The sequence below is a fragment of the Aotus nancymaae genome, unplaced genomic scaffold (assembly GCF_030222135.1).
Source record: "Aotus nancymaae isolate 86718 unplaced genomic scaffold, 86718_ANA_hifiasm-v0.15.2.pri h1tg000099l, whole genome shotgun sequence".
Lineage (NCBI taxonomy): Eukaryota > Metazoa > Chordata > Mammalia > Primates > Aotidae > Aotus > Aotus nancymaae.
Window position 1 is genome coordinate 7282513 of NW_026988514.1, and position 12322 is coordinate 7294834.

The window sequence follows — 12322 nt, forward strand, 5'->3', positions numbered from 1 at the left end:
AACTTTAAAATTTCACAACAGCCAAGTCTGAGAATTATCACAAGTATTTTAAACCTGTTTCGTCTCTGACTTTATCTCTCCTTCTTAGCCCTGGCACCCACCACCACAATTTCCCCCCTTCCCCCTGCTCTATCAGAAAGACGGGAAAGTGTATTCGGTTGCACAGTGATTTGAAGTTAGGATTGGAGCAGCGAATAAACAGAGTAATTGAGATTCTGCTTGATTTGCACCTTTAAGATTTGGACCTGCAAAATAAACAGTGGTGTTCATTTGTAGTGGGTGATAATAACAGCCATAAAGTCTTCCAGGAAAGTTTGTCTCACCAGGATAATAAATCTTCAGTCTCACGAGGCTCCTAAAGTTAATAATTTGTCATCATGGTTATAAAATATGTGACCTTTTATGTGGTTTTATACATAGATGATCACATGTAGAAGCTAGGGATGCTTTTTCTATGTTTTGGATAATTATTTCTTAAGAGCAACAGCCATTTTCTCCTCACTATGCAATAGTTCTATTGAAGAGGATCTTTTATCCTTTAATTGAATTGTACAGTACATCAATTCATCTCTAGGAAAAGGTGGTAGCTACTTTTATATTCATGCTGATTTCCTCTACTACATAGTGAGCCTAGAAAGAGATTTTGAAGTGGAACCTAAGGTATTCATTTAGTAAATCGTATTTATTGATATAAGATGTTTAATTATACTGCTAAGTAGCTTCTTCATTTTGGCTATCATTTTGATTTAAATAAACTCTATTCTAGAAGAAGCCACGCTGAAACCTGCACTCTCAAAGAGCCTTTCTTTCAGCTGGCAACTGTATGTGTATTAAATATTTTAAAAGATACGTTCTTTTAAATAGGTACAAATTATTACACGGGCTGTCTTAAACTATTTTTAAAAAGAGATCTGATTTTAGATTTGGTTAAAATACTAGCCTACATTAGTATTCATTTTAGGAAATAAATATTCACATAAATTGTTTTTCCAGAAAGTGACCCTGAATACAGATTTCAGATCATTGAAAACGGAACCATTTGAAATCTGCATTTCCTTTCTTTTTCCTAATTTATTTCAGTTGCTCAATAGGATTTTCTCATGGAATTAACTTTTTCCTCTCGGCATAGTTACATAAGCTTGCTCTTGTAATCATGAAGAATATTACCCATTTCAGCACTTATTAACATGGACTTTTACTTGAAGGGTTTCTGGTTTTAAAGTCAGAGTACATGACTAGAGGCAGATGAATAGTACCTCATCATTTATAGTCACTGAATCTCTATAATTTTTAAATGCCTTTGGAAAGCTAGATCTTATGCTCAAAAGCATGCTTTTGTGTTAGAAATCTTTTAGTGAACTACTTACTCAGGTCATAATGCTTTTAAAGCCCTGCTTTTCTTTCCTCGGAATAAATTGAATTACATGTTACCAGTAACGATGCCACGTCATTTCAAAGGAAACTGAATTAAGTAATGCAAGTCTGGGTTGCTGAAAACTAGATGACACAGGGTAGACACTGTTTTGGTTACCATGCAAGGAAGCTCTGTTAGTCAGCTTGGGCTGCCATAATAAAATCCCGCAGAACTGGGTGGCTTAAACAACAGAAAATCATTTTCTCATTATTCTGGAGACTAGAAGCTGCAGATCAAGGTGCTGTTGCTTCAGTTCCTGATGACGGCTCTCTTCCTGGCTTATAGGTGGCTGCCTTCTTGTCCTCACATGGCAGAGAGAGTACTCTAGTCTCACCTTCTCCTCTTAAAATGATACCAGTTCTATCAGATTAGAATCCCAACCCTATGACCTCAGTTAACCGTTACTACCTCTTCAAAGGCCCTATCTCCAAATTTAGCTACATTAGGGATTAAGGATTTAACATATAAATTTTGAGAGGGCATAAACATTCAGTCCATAATAGAATATATTTGTTTAAGTAACAAGGACTGTTGAGCCCTGATATCTTGTCATACCTGCCTGTGTATGGAATCCCTGTTCCCCTCCACCCTCATTTCATCGCAAACGCTAATATAGGGATTTTTTTTTTCAGATATTGTTTTGATAGTTATCAAACTACCTAATAATGTTATGAAGTATAATGTTATTAGCCATTGAGAAAGTGGCTGTGCATTAACTGACTGACCCTAATTGACTGGGGGGCTATATGGTGCTTTCTCCATGGTGGAAGATAGATTGGAGAAATGTGGTTGGTAGCAAATGCTGTCTGATTTGAACAGCTTTGAAGAAGCCTAGTTCTAGTTGGTTTCAGTCCTCTCCAGATACTGTTTGAATCTAAACCAATTTTCCAGTTCTTATCTTTACAGAATTGTTTTCTGGAAGAATTATTTCTTGTTATTACTTGGTTGCCAAATGGATGTAGTTTGTGAATTATTAAGGCATTTTAACTCATCTTCCACTCTCTTATTTTTTATCTCTTTTAGGTTGTTCGAGGGACGTTCATCAAGGAAACCGGAGAAACTTAAAACGCTCTTCTGCTACTTTAGAAGAGTCACAGAGAAAAGTAAATTCCTTTCATTCTTAGTGTAATTTTTCTTGCTGATGGGAACAGTTCAAGTCAAGTGACACGTGAGGAACATTTTGTGTTTAATGTAAACCTTCCTGTTCCACCCACATTGAAACAGTGATAATGATTCGATTTTATAACCTAGATTTTATGCTTGTGTTGTGTATAAGCATAATGTGTGCTACAGATGTAGTGGGGTGGGGTTTACATACTCTGAAATCAGACCCATATTCTCTGAAATCTGTAATATACATCAAAGGATTTTCATGAATAAAAACCAGAGAAATTATATTGACCAGGAAATAAATTTTGGATGCTCTTTATTTAAAGAAGTATTCACTAGTTTATTTGCATAAGTCAACTAATTCATTGTTTTTCTACCCATTCCTCTTTTTTGTGCCCCCCTAAGCCCTTTGTGGAGTTCTTATAAAACTGTTTTGTACTGAGTTTTATATCTCCATCTTCCTCTGTTGAACCTTAACATTCTTGCTTACCCAGAACCCAATAGCAGCTGAGACAGTCCAACAAATACTGGTAATGACCAGCTGATGATAGATTGGTATTGCCACTCTTATCTCAGAAGCTGAATGACCATGGTCGAGTTTATTGACACCTCTAAGCTTCAGTTTTATCATCTGTGAAGTAATAATGGCCAATACCTTATAGGGTAGTTATAGATATTAAACAAGAAGATACATGCTTAATAAATGTAAGCTATTGTCAATGGGTAGCCTTTCCTACAGTGGGTGAAAACCAGTACACCTCAAAAGTTTCTTTGTGCTAAGTAGGTAAGGTCAAGCTAGTCAAGTGAAATGGCTTTTCTTCAGTTCTGGGTTGTAGGATTGCCTTAAAACATGTCTTTGAGTAATTTTAAGGTCATTTTTCTCATATCCTTCTTTTACTCTTGCATTACAGTGTACTTGGCATTTTCCCCATTGAATGTGTTGCTGTTGGACATTGTTAAATTTTTTAGAAAGAAATCAATTATCAGGATTTTGATGTTTAAGGGAAAATTATATGCTTCTTTGATGTAGGATTATTTGTCTTGTAGCTTATTGAGTTTCAGTTTTGTGCCCTATACTGAATGAAATATTAAAATGCAGAATCATTTGGACCTATGAGACATAAAATCAAATTAGAACTTTTAATGACTTGTTAAAAAGATGACTACTTTTTTTTTGGCTATTCTAGGTCTAATTAGAATTATTACTATTGGTTTATTTTTTGTTTTGTTTTTATAGTACTTTGAGTTGCCATTTTAAGTAGAATTATTATAACTAAGTAATACAGAGTTCACTTTTTTTTTTTTGAGATGGAGTCCCACTCTGTCACCAGGCTGGAGTGCAGTGGCATGATCTCAGCTCACTGCAACCTCTGCCTCCTGAGTTCAAGCAATTCTTCTTCCTGTAGCTGGGACTACAGGTGCCTGCCACCACACCCGGCTAATTTTTGTATTTTAGTAGAGCTGGTGTTTCACCATGTTGGCCAGGATGGTCTCGATCTCTTGACCTTGTAATCTGCCCACCTTGACCTCCCAAAATGCTGGGATTACAGGCATGAACCACCGTGCCTGACCCAGAGTTCACTTTTTTGTCCTGGGAGTCAAATCACATATGTCTTCTCTAAAAACTAACTTGGCTTTCTAAATTTTAGGATTTCAAATACTTTGAGGAAAAAGTTAAAAGTTTGTTTTTTCAACTAGAAATGTATATACCATTATAAATATTGGGACTTTGAAGAAATATAAGTAGACATTTTATTTTCTGACTTATTCACTATACATGGTAATTAACTTCTTTGTAGAAATACAGTATAACATTGCTCTTGGTCTTCAGTATGTAAAGCTGACAGCTTAAGGAGGAAATACTAAAGAGAATAAAAGAGGTTGCAGTTTAATAAGTAGCTGTATAGAAGTTCTGGAGCCTACTCAATAGACTTCAGAAGCTTATTTAAGGTAGTATATTTCACCAAATCTAAGATGTCATAGTTTTTTTTTTATAAGTGCTATTACATTATATCCCTCTAAGAAGGAAAAAAACACGCAGGACAGGGAGTTTAGTAGGAGACTTGACTCACCAGAGTGGTACACCTAAGGATAAATGAGAAATTAACTTGACCATCCAGAAAAGGGACCATAAAGAAATGTGCAAGTCTCAACTTGACACTAAATAGAGAAAGGAAAAAAAGGTTTCTCTGAGAATTTGAACCACAAGCCCTAAGCTTCGGGTGTGCAGCCTCATCACCAGTGTGGTCCATAAAGGCCTGCCACAAACGATTTAATTCAGATGATCTTGGGCTGGTGGTGCTCCCAGATGACAGCAGAAGCAGAATAAATTCACCTCTAGTCTAGACCTATGGTAAGATACCTCTATTATAAAAGATATATTCCAGTTTCAGAAATTTAATAAGTGAAAAAACATGCCTTTTAGAATTGATAAACTAGAATTCCATCAGGACCAAGTTTTCGCTGTTGTTAAACATGTATATTTTATATTTGATGAGGATCTTGAGACTGAGAGTTTAAAGGGCCTTCTTAATTAAATTATTTTCTACATAGTTTTACCTAAAGTATCTTATAGATCAGGTTTTTGAAAATTTATGACCTATATGTAACATATATTGTGACTTCATTATGGGAAGTATTTGATTAACCAAAGTGTTCTATTCTGAGATGAAAGTTCCCTTTTTATGAAAAAAAGCTAACAGATGTGCTCTCAAGGCATTTTTCTTAATAATTATATCTAAGAAACCATGTTCTTCTGCCTTTTCTTGCTTTGCCAGCAGTGTTTATGAATTTATCTTAGCATCTCCTTGTATATATGAAGGACATTTTAATGTTCTTACTTCTCTGCTAAGTTACTGGATGACAAGATAGATGTTCTATTATATTCATGGAATTGCTTCTCTAGTGTTTGAGTTGTTTGACTACTTACTTGTGAGTTTTAAATATGCTATCCATTTATCTTAAAGTTAGATATCTAAAGAAAGTATGACCCATGTTAACACAAAATTTTGTTTTCTGCCACAACTGCTCCATATGGTTTTTTAGTGATGCCTGCTTTTGACTGAGAACAAGAAAATGTGGAATTGTGCATAGGAATGAAATGATGGCCAGGATTTTGCTGGGCTATACTCCGTCATCACTAATAGTTCCTGACATCTCTTTCTTTCCTTAAGAGCTTTTTTTCTATTCGAGAAAACAGAAATGGCATGGCCTTTTTAGTTTGTTCTTTGATCTGAATCAGACAAATTATGTCTGGACAGCTGATTTATTTGTTTCTTTTTGTTACTAGCTTTAAAAAAAGTAAATCTGACTAGAAAAGGAACTCATCCTCTAAAATTATTGACTGCATTAATAGTACTTCATTTTAATTCTCCCAAATTCATTGCTCCTTGAAAAATATGTCATCTTTGTTTTGTAAACTCCTAGAACCAGTAATTTCTCCTCTGGCTAAGACTCTACTAACAAGTAAAGTGATGGCCCACTATCTAAGCCCGGGACTTAACTGTACGGACTCCAGAGGATATGTAAATGATTTCCTTTTTAAATCTGTGACATTTCACTTACCTTAAAGTACATAAATGTGTATCTGTTCACCAGTCTTTGAATGTAGGGTTAAGTTCTTTCTTTGTAAAGGTGTCTACAAATTGGAATTCAAGTTTGTCTTTATTGCAAAGGTGTACCAGTTATGCATTCTTTTTTTCAATGCTTTTTTTAAAAAGTGTATTCAGCTTCAAAAACTTCACCAAAAAGTACCAGCACTCAAATCCTACTGTTGTGCTATTATTTGTATAGTTTTGTTTAGTGAAGGCTTATTATTGTATAGAAGGAGTTTCTATTGTAAGGATAATATTATTTTCAATCAATATTCTGTTATATTCCAATGCTAGGCTTGGTATTTCCTGATGAGTTTTATAGCCAATGTTAGATTTATTCTTTCACTGAGTGTGTGTGTATGTATGTGTGTCTTTTCAAAATTGAAACTTATTTTGGGTATTTTTTTTTATTGCTTCTGTAGAACCTACTGGGTTGGTGACATTTACAAGACAGAGTCTTGAAGATTTTCCAGAGTGGGAAAGGTAACAGTAATAATAAAAATAATCCTGGACCCCTAGAACTAAAGGACTCTTACATTGTGAGAGGATTCTATTTTATAGCACCTGGAATGATAGTTTTCCAACCTCTAATTATCCTAGTGCTAGGGAATTTCTTCTCATTAATGATCTATTGATAGCTCTCATTGTTCAAAAGGTTGTACCTTTTAAATCAAAGTCTATATAACTCTTTGATTTCTACCATTTTGTCTTTTTTTGTCTTCTGAAAGAAAGTCCCGTTTAGAATTGAGGAGTGTTGTATGTGAAGACACTAATAAAAAGAACACAAATATTTAAATGTTTTTCCTTCCCTTTTTTTGGTTAGCGTTTGAACTTCATGGCTTTTCTTTCTGGAGGACGAGATTGAGAAGTCTTTTTATTACTTACATTTTAGTGAACAATGACCGTCTAAAATTTGTCTGGGTGGCAAGAATTTTTAAGTTTGGCTGCCCATGTGCACTACTGGTAGATTTTGTGGAAATTGGTATTTTCTGTTTGTTTCTTATTTATCAGAAAATATTGAAGAGATAGCAGCCAATCTGAGCTAATTCAGATTTGTAAGAGCCTTAGTGTCCTGAAATAGTTAACTTATTTTTAATCTAAAGCAAGTCCCCCAGTACACTTAAAGAAGTGTGGATTAACTTTTTAAATATGTTTGAATACATGATGAAGCATACTAAACACATATTTAACCAATGCCTCCCATTTTCACTTTCTACTAATTTTATGATAGTTTGTAATTGTTTGATTTGGAATTAGTGATGAATGGAAATCACTTAAAATAAGTTAACCTGAGAAGTCATATCTGCTTAGGTGGCTTTCCTGTGGTGTTTTCATCCATCAAAGATGTTTATTTGTGAGGTGAAAGAAAAAGAAATTTACTTCAGAAGACTGAGTGCATGATTTAGATGATTATTAATAGAGGGAAGTAGATAAAAGGTTAAACAACCTGAAGAGAGAAAAAAAAATGAGCCAGAAAAAGATGAGAACATGTACAGCATTTTGGCATCATGGCATGTTAGATATGAAAGGAACCCCAGCCACCTACTAAAACTGTTGATCAGCTCTGTAATACCTGCGACAGATGGAAACTGGATAGCTTCAGTGATGGCAAATTCCCTGTTTCACATCAGTTCGTTCCATTGGTGGCTCCTTGTGTTGTCATCTCATGCTTTCATTCACTAAAAGTCTTCTATATTCACTCTCCACCATTCCTGGTTCTTCCTTCTGGAGCTACATAAATAAATCTGAATTTCTAGTTTTGTTTGACTCTCCTTCATGTATCTTAATGGCTTCTTGACCTACTTCCCTCTCTAACAGTGCACACAAGTTTATACTAAACTGATTCATTTCTTCTATTTCACATGTAATATGGATTCTAAACCCTTTTTCTCTGCTCTTAACATAGTCCCATTCATTCGGCCCTCTTAAAATATGGTGCCTGGAATTAAAAGTACCATTCTGCTGTGTCATCTCAGGTGCAGAGGATTGTTTTTCTTCACTCTTCTATTAATCTCTCATAGTAATGCAGATGTTTTGTTCCTGTTACTTTGCTGTAGATTTTACAGATCAATCTGAGGGCTTATTTTTAATTCATCCAGGATCTCTACTTTGCATCTGACATTCATTAGGCACTAATATGAAAGAACACCCATTTCTGTACCACCATGTGGGAGAAAAGGGACAGGTCAAAATGCAGAGACTGGCAAGGCTGCTGTGTCAGTAACTTTGCCTCTAAGTGAGACCAAGATTGTCCCCTTAATTTTGATAGGCAGAATTTAACTTGATACCCTTGCTGACTTATTTTTATTTCATTGATCTCTTTTTTGTTTTGGCTGCTTCTTAAGTGAGTTGGAGAATGTAATTAAAATCAGTCTCCCAGACTTCACAGAACCAGAAACATGCATTCACTTAAAGAGGGAGAATGAAGAAGAGATGAGGATTGTTGGTGTTTCCAAGAGTAAGGGGCTAAATGGGTGCCAGGAGCTTAGAGGCTTTTCTGAATTCCAAGTTTCTGGCATGGTATAATTAACCCTTTGATTATCAGCAAATACTTTTGCCAAGATTAATCACAGAGATCCCTAATCATCTATGTCTTTGACTCCTGAAGCAGAGGTATAGAGGATGACCTATCAGGAAGTTAGAAGATGCTTCAAAACAAAACCCAAAAAAAGTTTCTAGCAATTTCATAATTTAATTAAGAGCTATACTATAAAGTTTCTAGCTTCAGTCATGGAGAATAGTTGACAACTGTTGGAATTCCTCTTCTGAAGTCCTGACTGACAGCCCAGAGATTTTTAGATTATGCTTCTTTATCTTTTTAGTAATATGCTCACAGGGGTCTTCCTCTGAATAAAATGGCTAGGAAAGTAGGACCTTAAAAAGGAAGTTAAAAAAAGAAAATCAAACTTAAGATACTGCTTTCTACAAGAGACTGGGAAAGTAATTTTTCTAAAAGTAGAGCATACTGATTCAGAGCCTGGACAATTGAGTGATACTACCTAGTTTCACATCTCTGCTGCTTTATTTACTAGTCTTGGTTGGCTTACTTAGAAGTTCTGTGCTTTGTTTCCCCATCTATGAAAGGGGATAGTAATAGGGTTGTTGAAAGGATTCAAGTGGTTAATATAAATAAAGCTCTTAGACAGAACCTATACAGAATTACCTTCTGAGTTAAAGCTATCAGTCTGTTGGGCTGGAGTTCTGCCAGAAATGTATTTAAATTCATTGAAACCAGGAAAGAATCAAGCAATTCTCAGTACTTTTCCACCTAACCTCCTGGACTATTTTCTAAAAACAGAATCATCTCCTCCCCCTAACCGCCCCCCAAAAAAGATTATTGGCACCCTTATGTAAGTTAGACCTTTGGATCTCCTCTGTTACATTCATAATAATTTCTATTTTTTTGAGTGAGTGATCAGGGGAAAAAATCTAATAAGTAAAATAATGTTATCAAATGCTGTTAATACAATGACATTTGTTGTTAATATAACATAAGCCAAGTAAATACCTCAGTGACTGTGGTTGAAAGGGAAAAAAAATAATTATACCTTTTGAATTACAGATACTAGGTTTATCTGTTAACCTTATTAATAGAAAAATACCCTTGTGACATGTATTTTCATCAAGACATCCCCAACACACACACACACACACACACACACACACACACACACACGGTTATCAGTGAAAATAGGAAATAGAGGCCATATGAGAATCATATATGATTTACTGACAAATTTTTTCTACATTTTTCCTCAGATTGCCAACTCTAGCCATAACTAAATTTCATAGATCTTTATTTTTTTATATTTTGAAATGTTTTTCAGTTGTTTTAAAGAAGAAAATCTTCCACATTATTTCGAGGAAAAGCAGGTTTCAAACAATATGTTATCCCATATTAATTTAAATATGTATATTTACATGTTTGAATGAGGAGGATCAATACCAAGAATGTTAACAGTAGGCACCTGTTTCTGGCGTTTGAGATTTGGGGTGGTTTCAGTTTTTGAATAGTCACCTGTATTTTCAGATTTGTCCAGAGTGAATGACTTGTCATTAAAATAATAAGTAAGGGAATATCTTTTTACATTGTAGATGTGAAAAACCCTTGACACGATTGCATGTCACTTATGAAGGTACCATAGAAGGAAATGGCCGAGGCATGCTACAGGTAGGTGAATCTCAGTAGTGCCTTTGTATGGTTAGGACTTTCTCTTGTCAAGCTTCTGACAGCAAAAGAAATTTGAAAAGCTGTTTGTCTCCTAAACTGATTTAATGCAAAGAAGCATGATAGCAGAATGAAGAAAAACACCAAACAGATCACTTTGACAGCCTTGGTAATGTTGTTATTTGCCAGGTTATACTCTCCGTTTCTTATATGTGCTTCTCTAAAAAGCCTTTGACAGAAAATTGCAAGATCTGGACAGTATCAGTCCTCTTGGTTCAGACATTGATTGTAGGTTGACAGTGGAGGAATTTCCCAGAGTATAGTCTTGACAGACTGTCACCAAGCATTTTCATTCTTTTTCCTTAAAGGCTCCTCTTGCTCTGCCCCAGTTATGACCAGCTTGAGATGCCTTTCTGCCACCAATAGCTTTGTTTAGGTTGAGGGGGCAGACATCTAAAACTGATTGATAAGAAAGGCTTCTCTCTTATATGTAACAGTTTCACGCATTTGAGCTAGCTATGCTTGCTGTGTCTTTGCCTTGTTAAAAGCAGGTAATTCTCTCTACCCTTCAATCTTTGTTAATAATCTGTTATTGCCTTTACCTTTAAAAAGTATTTTTAGAGAAGGAAGTTAACAAAAACCCCATGTTTAAAATACAGTAATATCTAACCTAACCTTTTGATTTATAGTGCTTCTTTAAAATTCATTAATCAGAGACAAAATGTTAGTGTTTTGTGTTCTTATCCCATTTATAAGAGCATTGTAAACTGAGTTTTCTTTGAAAGAAGCTTGTATACCATCTCATTTATACTGAGAATAGTTTTTTTTTTTTTCTCGGATTCTTACTTGGTGCTTATATTGGTTCAGAATCTAAAGAAAACAGTTGCCTGAAAATGGACTGATTTGTTTGAATAACTTAAGGCTTACTATAAAATTTGTGTCTAGTTATTATTTAAATGAAACTGAGATTCTTTTTTAAATGGCCTTTTATTTGGACATATTCGTAATTAAAATCTTCTAAGAGATAAACCATGTTTTCTTCTAAATCACCTTCTCCCAGTAGTTGTTTGAGCTTATAAACAAAAATACTTAGAATAGCTGAATTAATATTTTTCCTGTGTTTAATTTTGGCAAAACAAAAACAAAACAGAACAAAACATATTTAAATTTGTTTTTAATCATATACCTTTTCTCTGTTTAAAAAATAATCTTAAAATAGACTTAAATATTGGTTCACATTAATATCACATCTTCCCCCACATTCCTCTCTTGATGAAGTTCTTTCCTACTTTGAAGTCTTGGATAAACTGAGAGATTCTTAATACACGTGAACTAAACAAAGTTACTGCTAGTTAACAGCACAGGAATACTGACCTTTCATTACAGTATAATTTGACAAGGAATTATTTAACAACAGTTAAGGTTGAGATCCTCCCCACTTCCTTGGAATTATGTAATAGATGAAATGTGAGACCTTGGTAGATTAAAAGAATACTGTAAGGGCTTCTTGCTATTAATTGTTATCCCTATCCATGCCATGTCTCCCCAGAAGATCAGGGAATAAAAATTGTATTGCAGTGCTACAAAGCTCCTTGTGTAGCATATACATTACATTATGCTGAATGGCAACAACAAAACCTCTCTGAGGAGCGTTATCATTCCTGTCTTTTCATCAAGTTATAATTCAGAAGCTGAGTAGTCTGAACAGGTAGCTTTAAAGTGACTTGGAAAATAACTGGCTAAAAATAAAAATGCACTCACATTCTTGTTTTCATGTACTGGAACAAGTTTCTCAACTGTTACAGAGAGTCTTTATTGTTAAGAACTTTTGTAAGTAGTAAAACTGGTTTTCTAAAAGACTCCTGCTTTTAGAGGCATGCTGAGTTTAGTGTCTTTATTTCTGTGCACACCTTTCAAGTTAAAAATGTTGGCCTTTTTTTCAAAGAGTCAACAATAGCATACACATTGAATGTATTTCATGATCATTATCAAGTAAAACATAAGTTGGATAGACCTTATCTTTTTATTTTTGTTATG

General features: G+C 34.6%; 1 protein-coding gene across 5 annotated transcripts in view; it reads left to right on the plus strand.

Moving 5' to 3' along the window:
* The window catches only part of PARG (poly(ADP-ribose) glycohydrolase), a 119686-nt gene that overhangs the window by 62255 nt on the left and 45109 nt on the right, over positions 1–12322 (plus strand). For all 5 annotated transcript variants that reach the window (XM_064370105.1, XM_064370106.1, XM_064370107.1 and 2 more), the window contains 3 exons: positions 2438–2517; positions 6540–6600; positions 10213–10288. In XM_064370105.1, coding sequence (XP_064226175.1) covers positions 2438–2517; positions 6540–6600; positions 10213–10288 — 217 coding nt within the window. The remainder of the gene's footprint in view (positions 1–2437; positions 2518–6539; positions 6601–10212; positions 10289–12322) is intronic.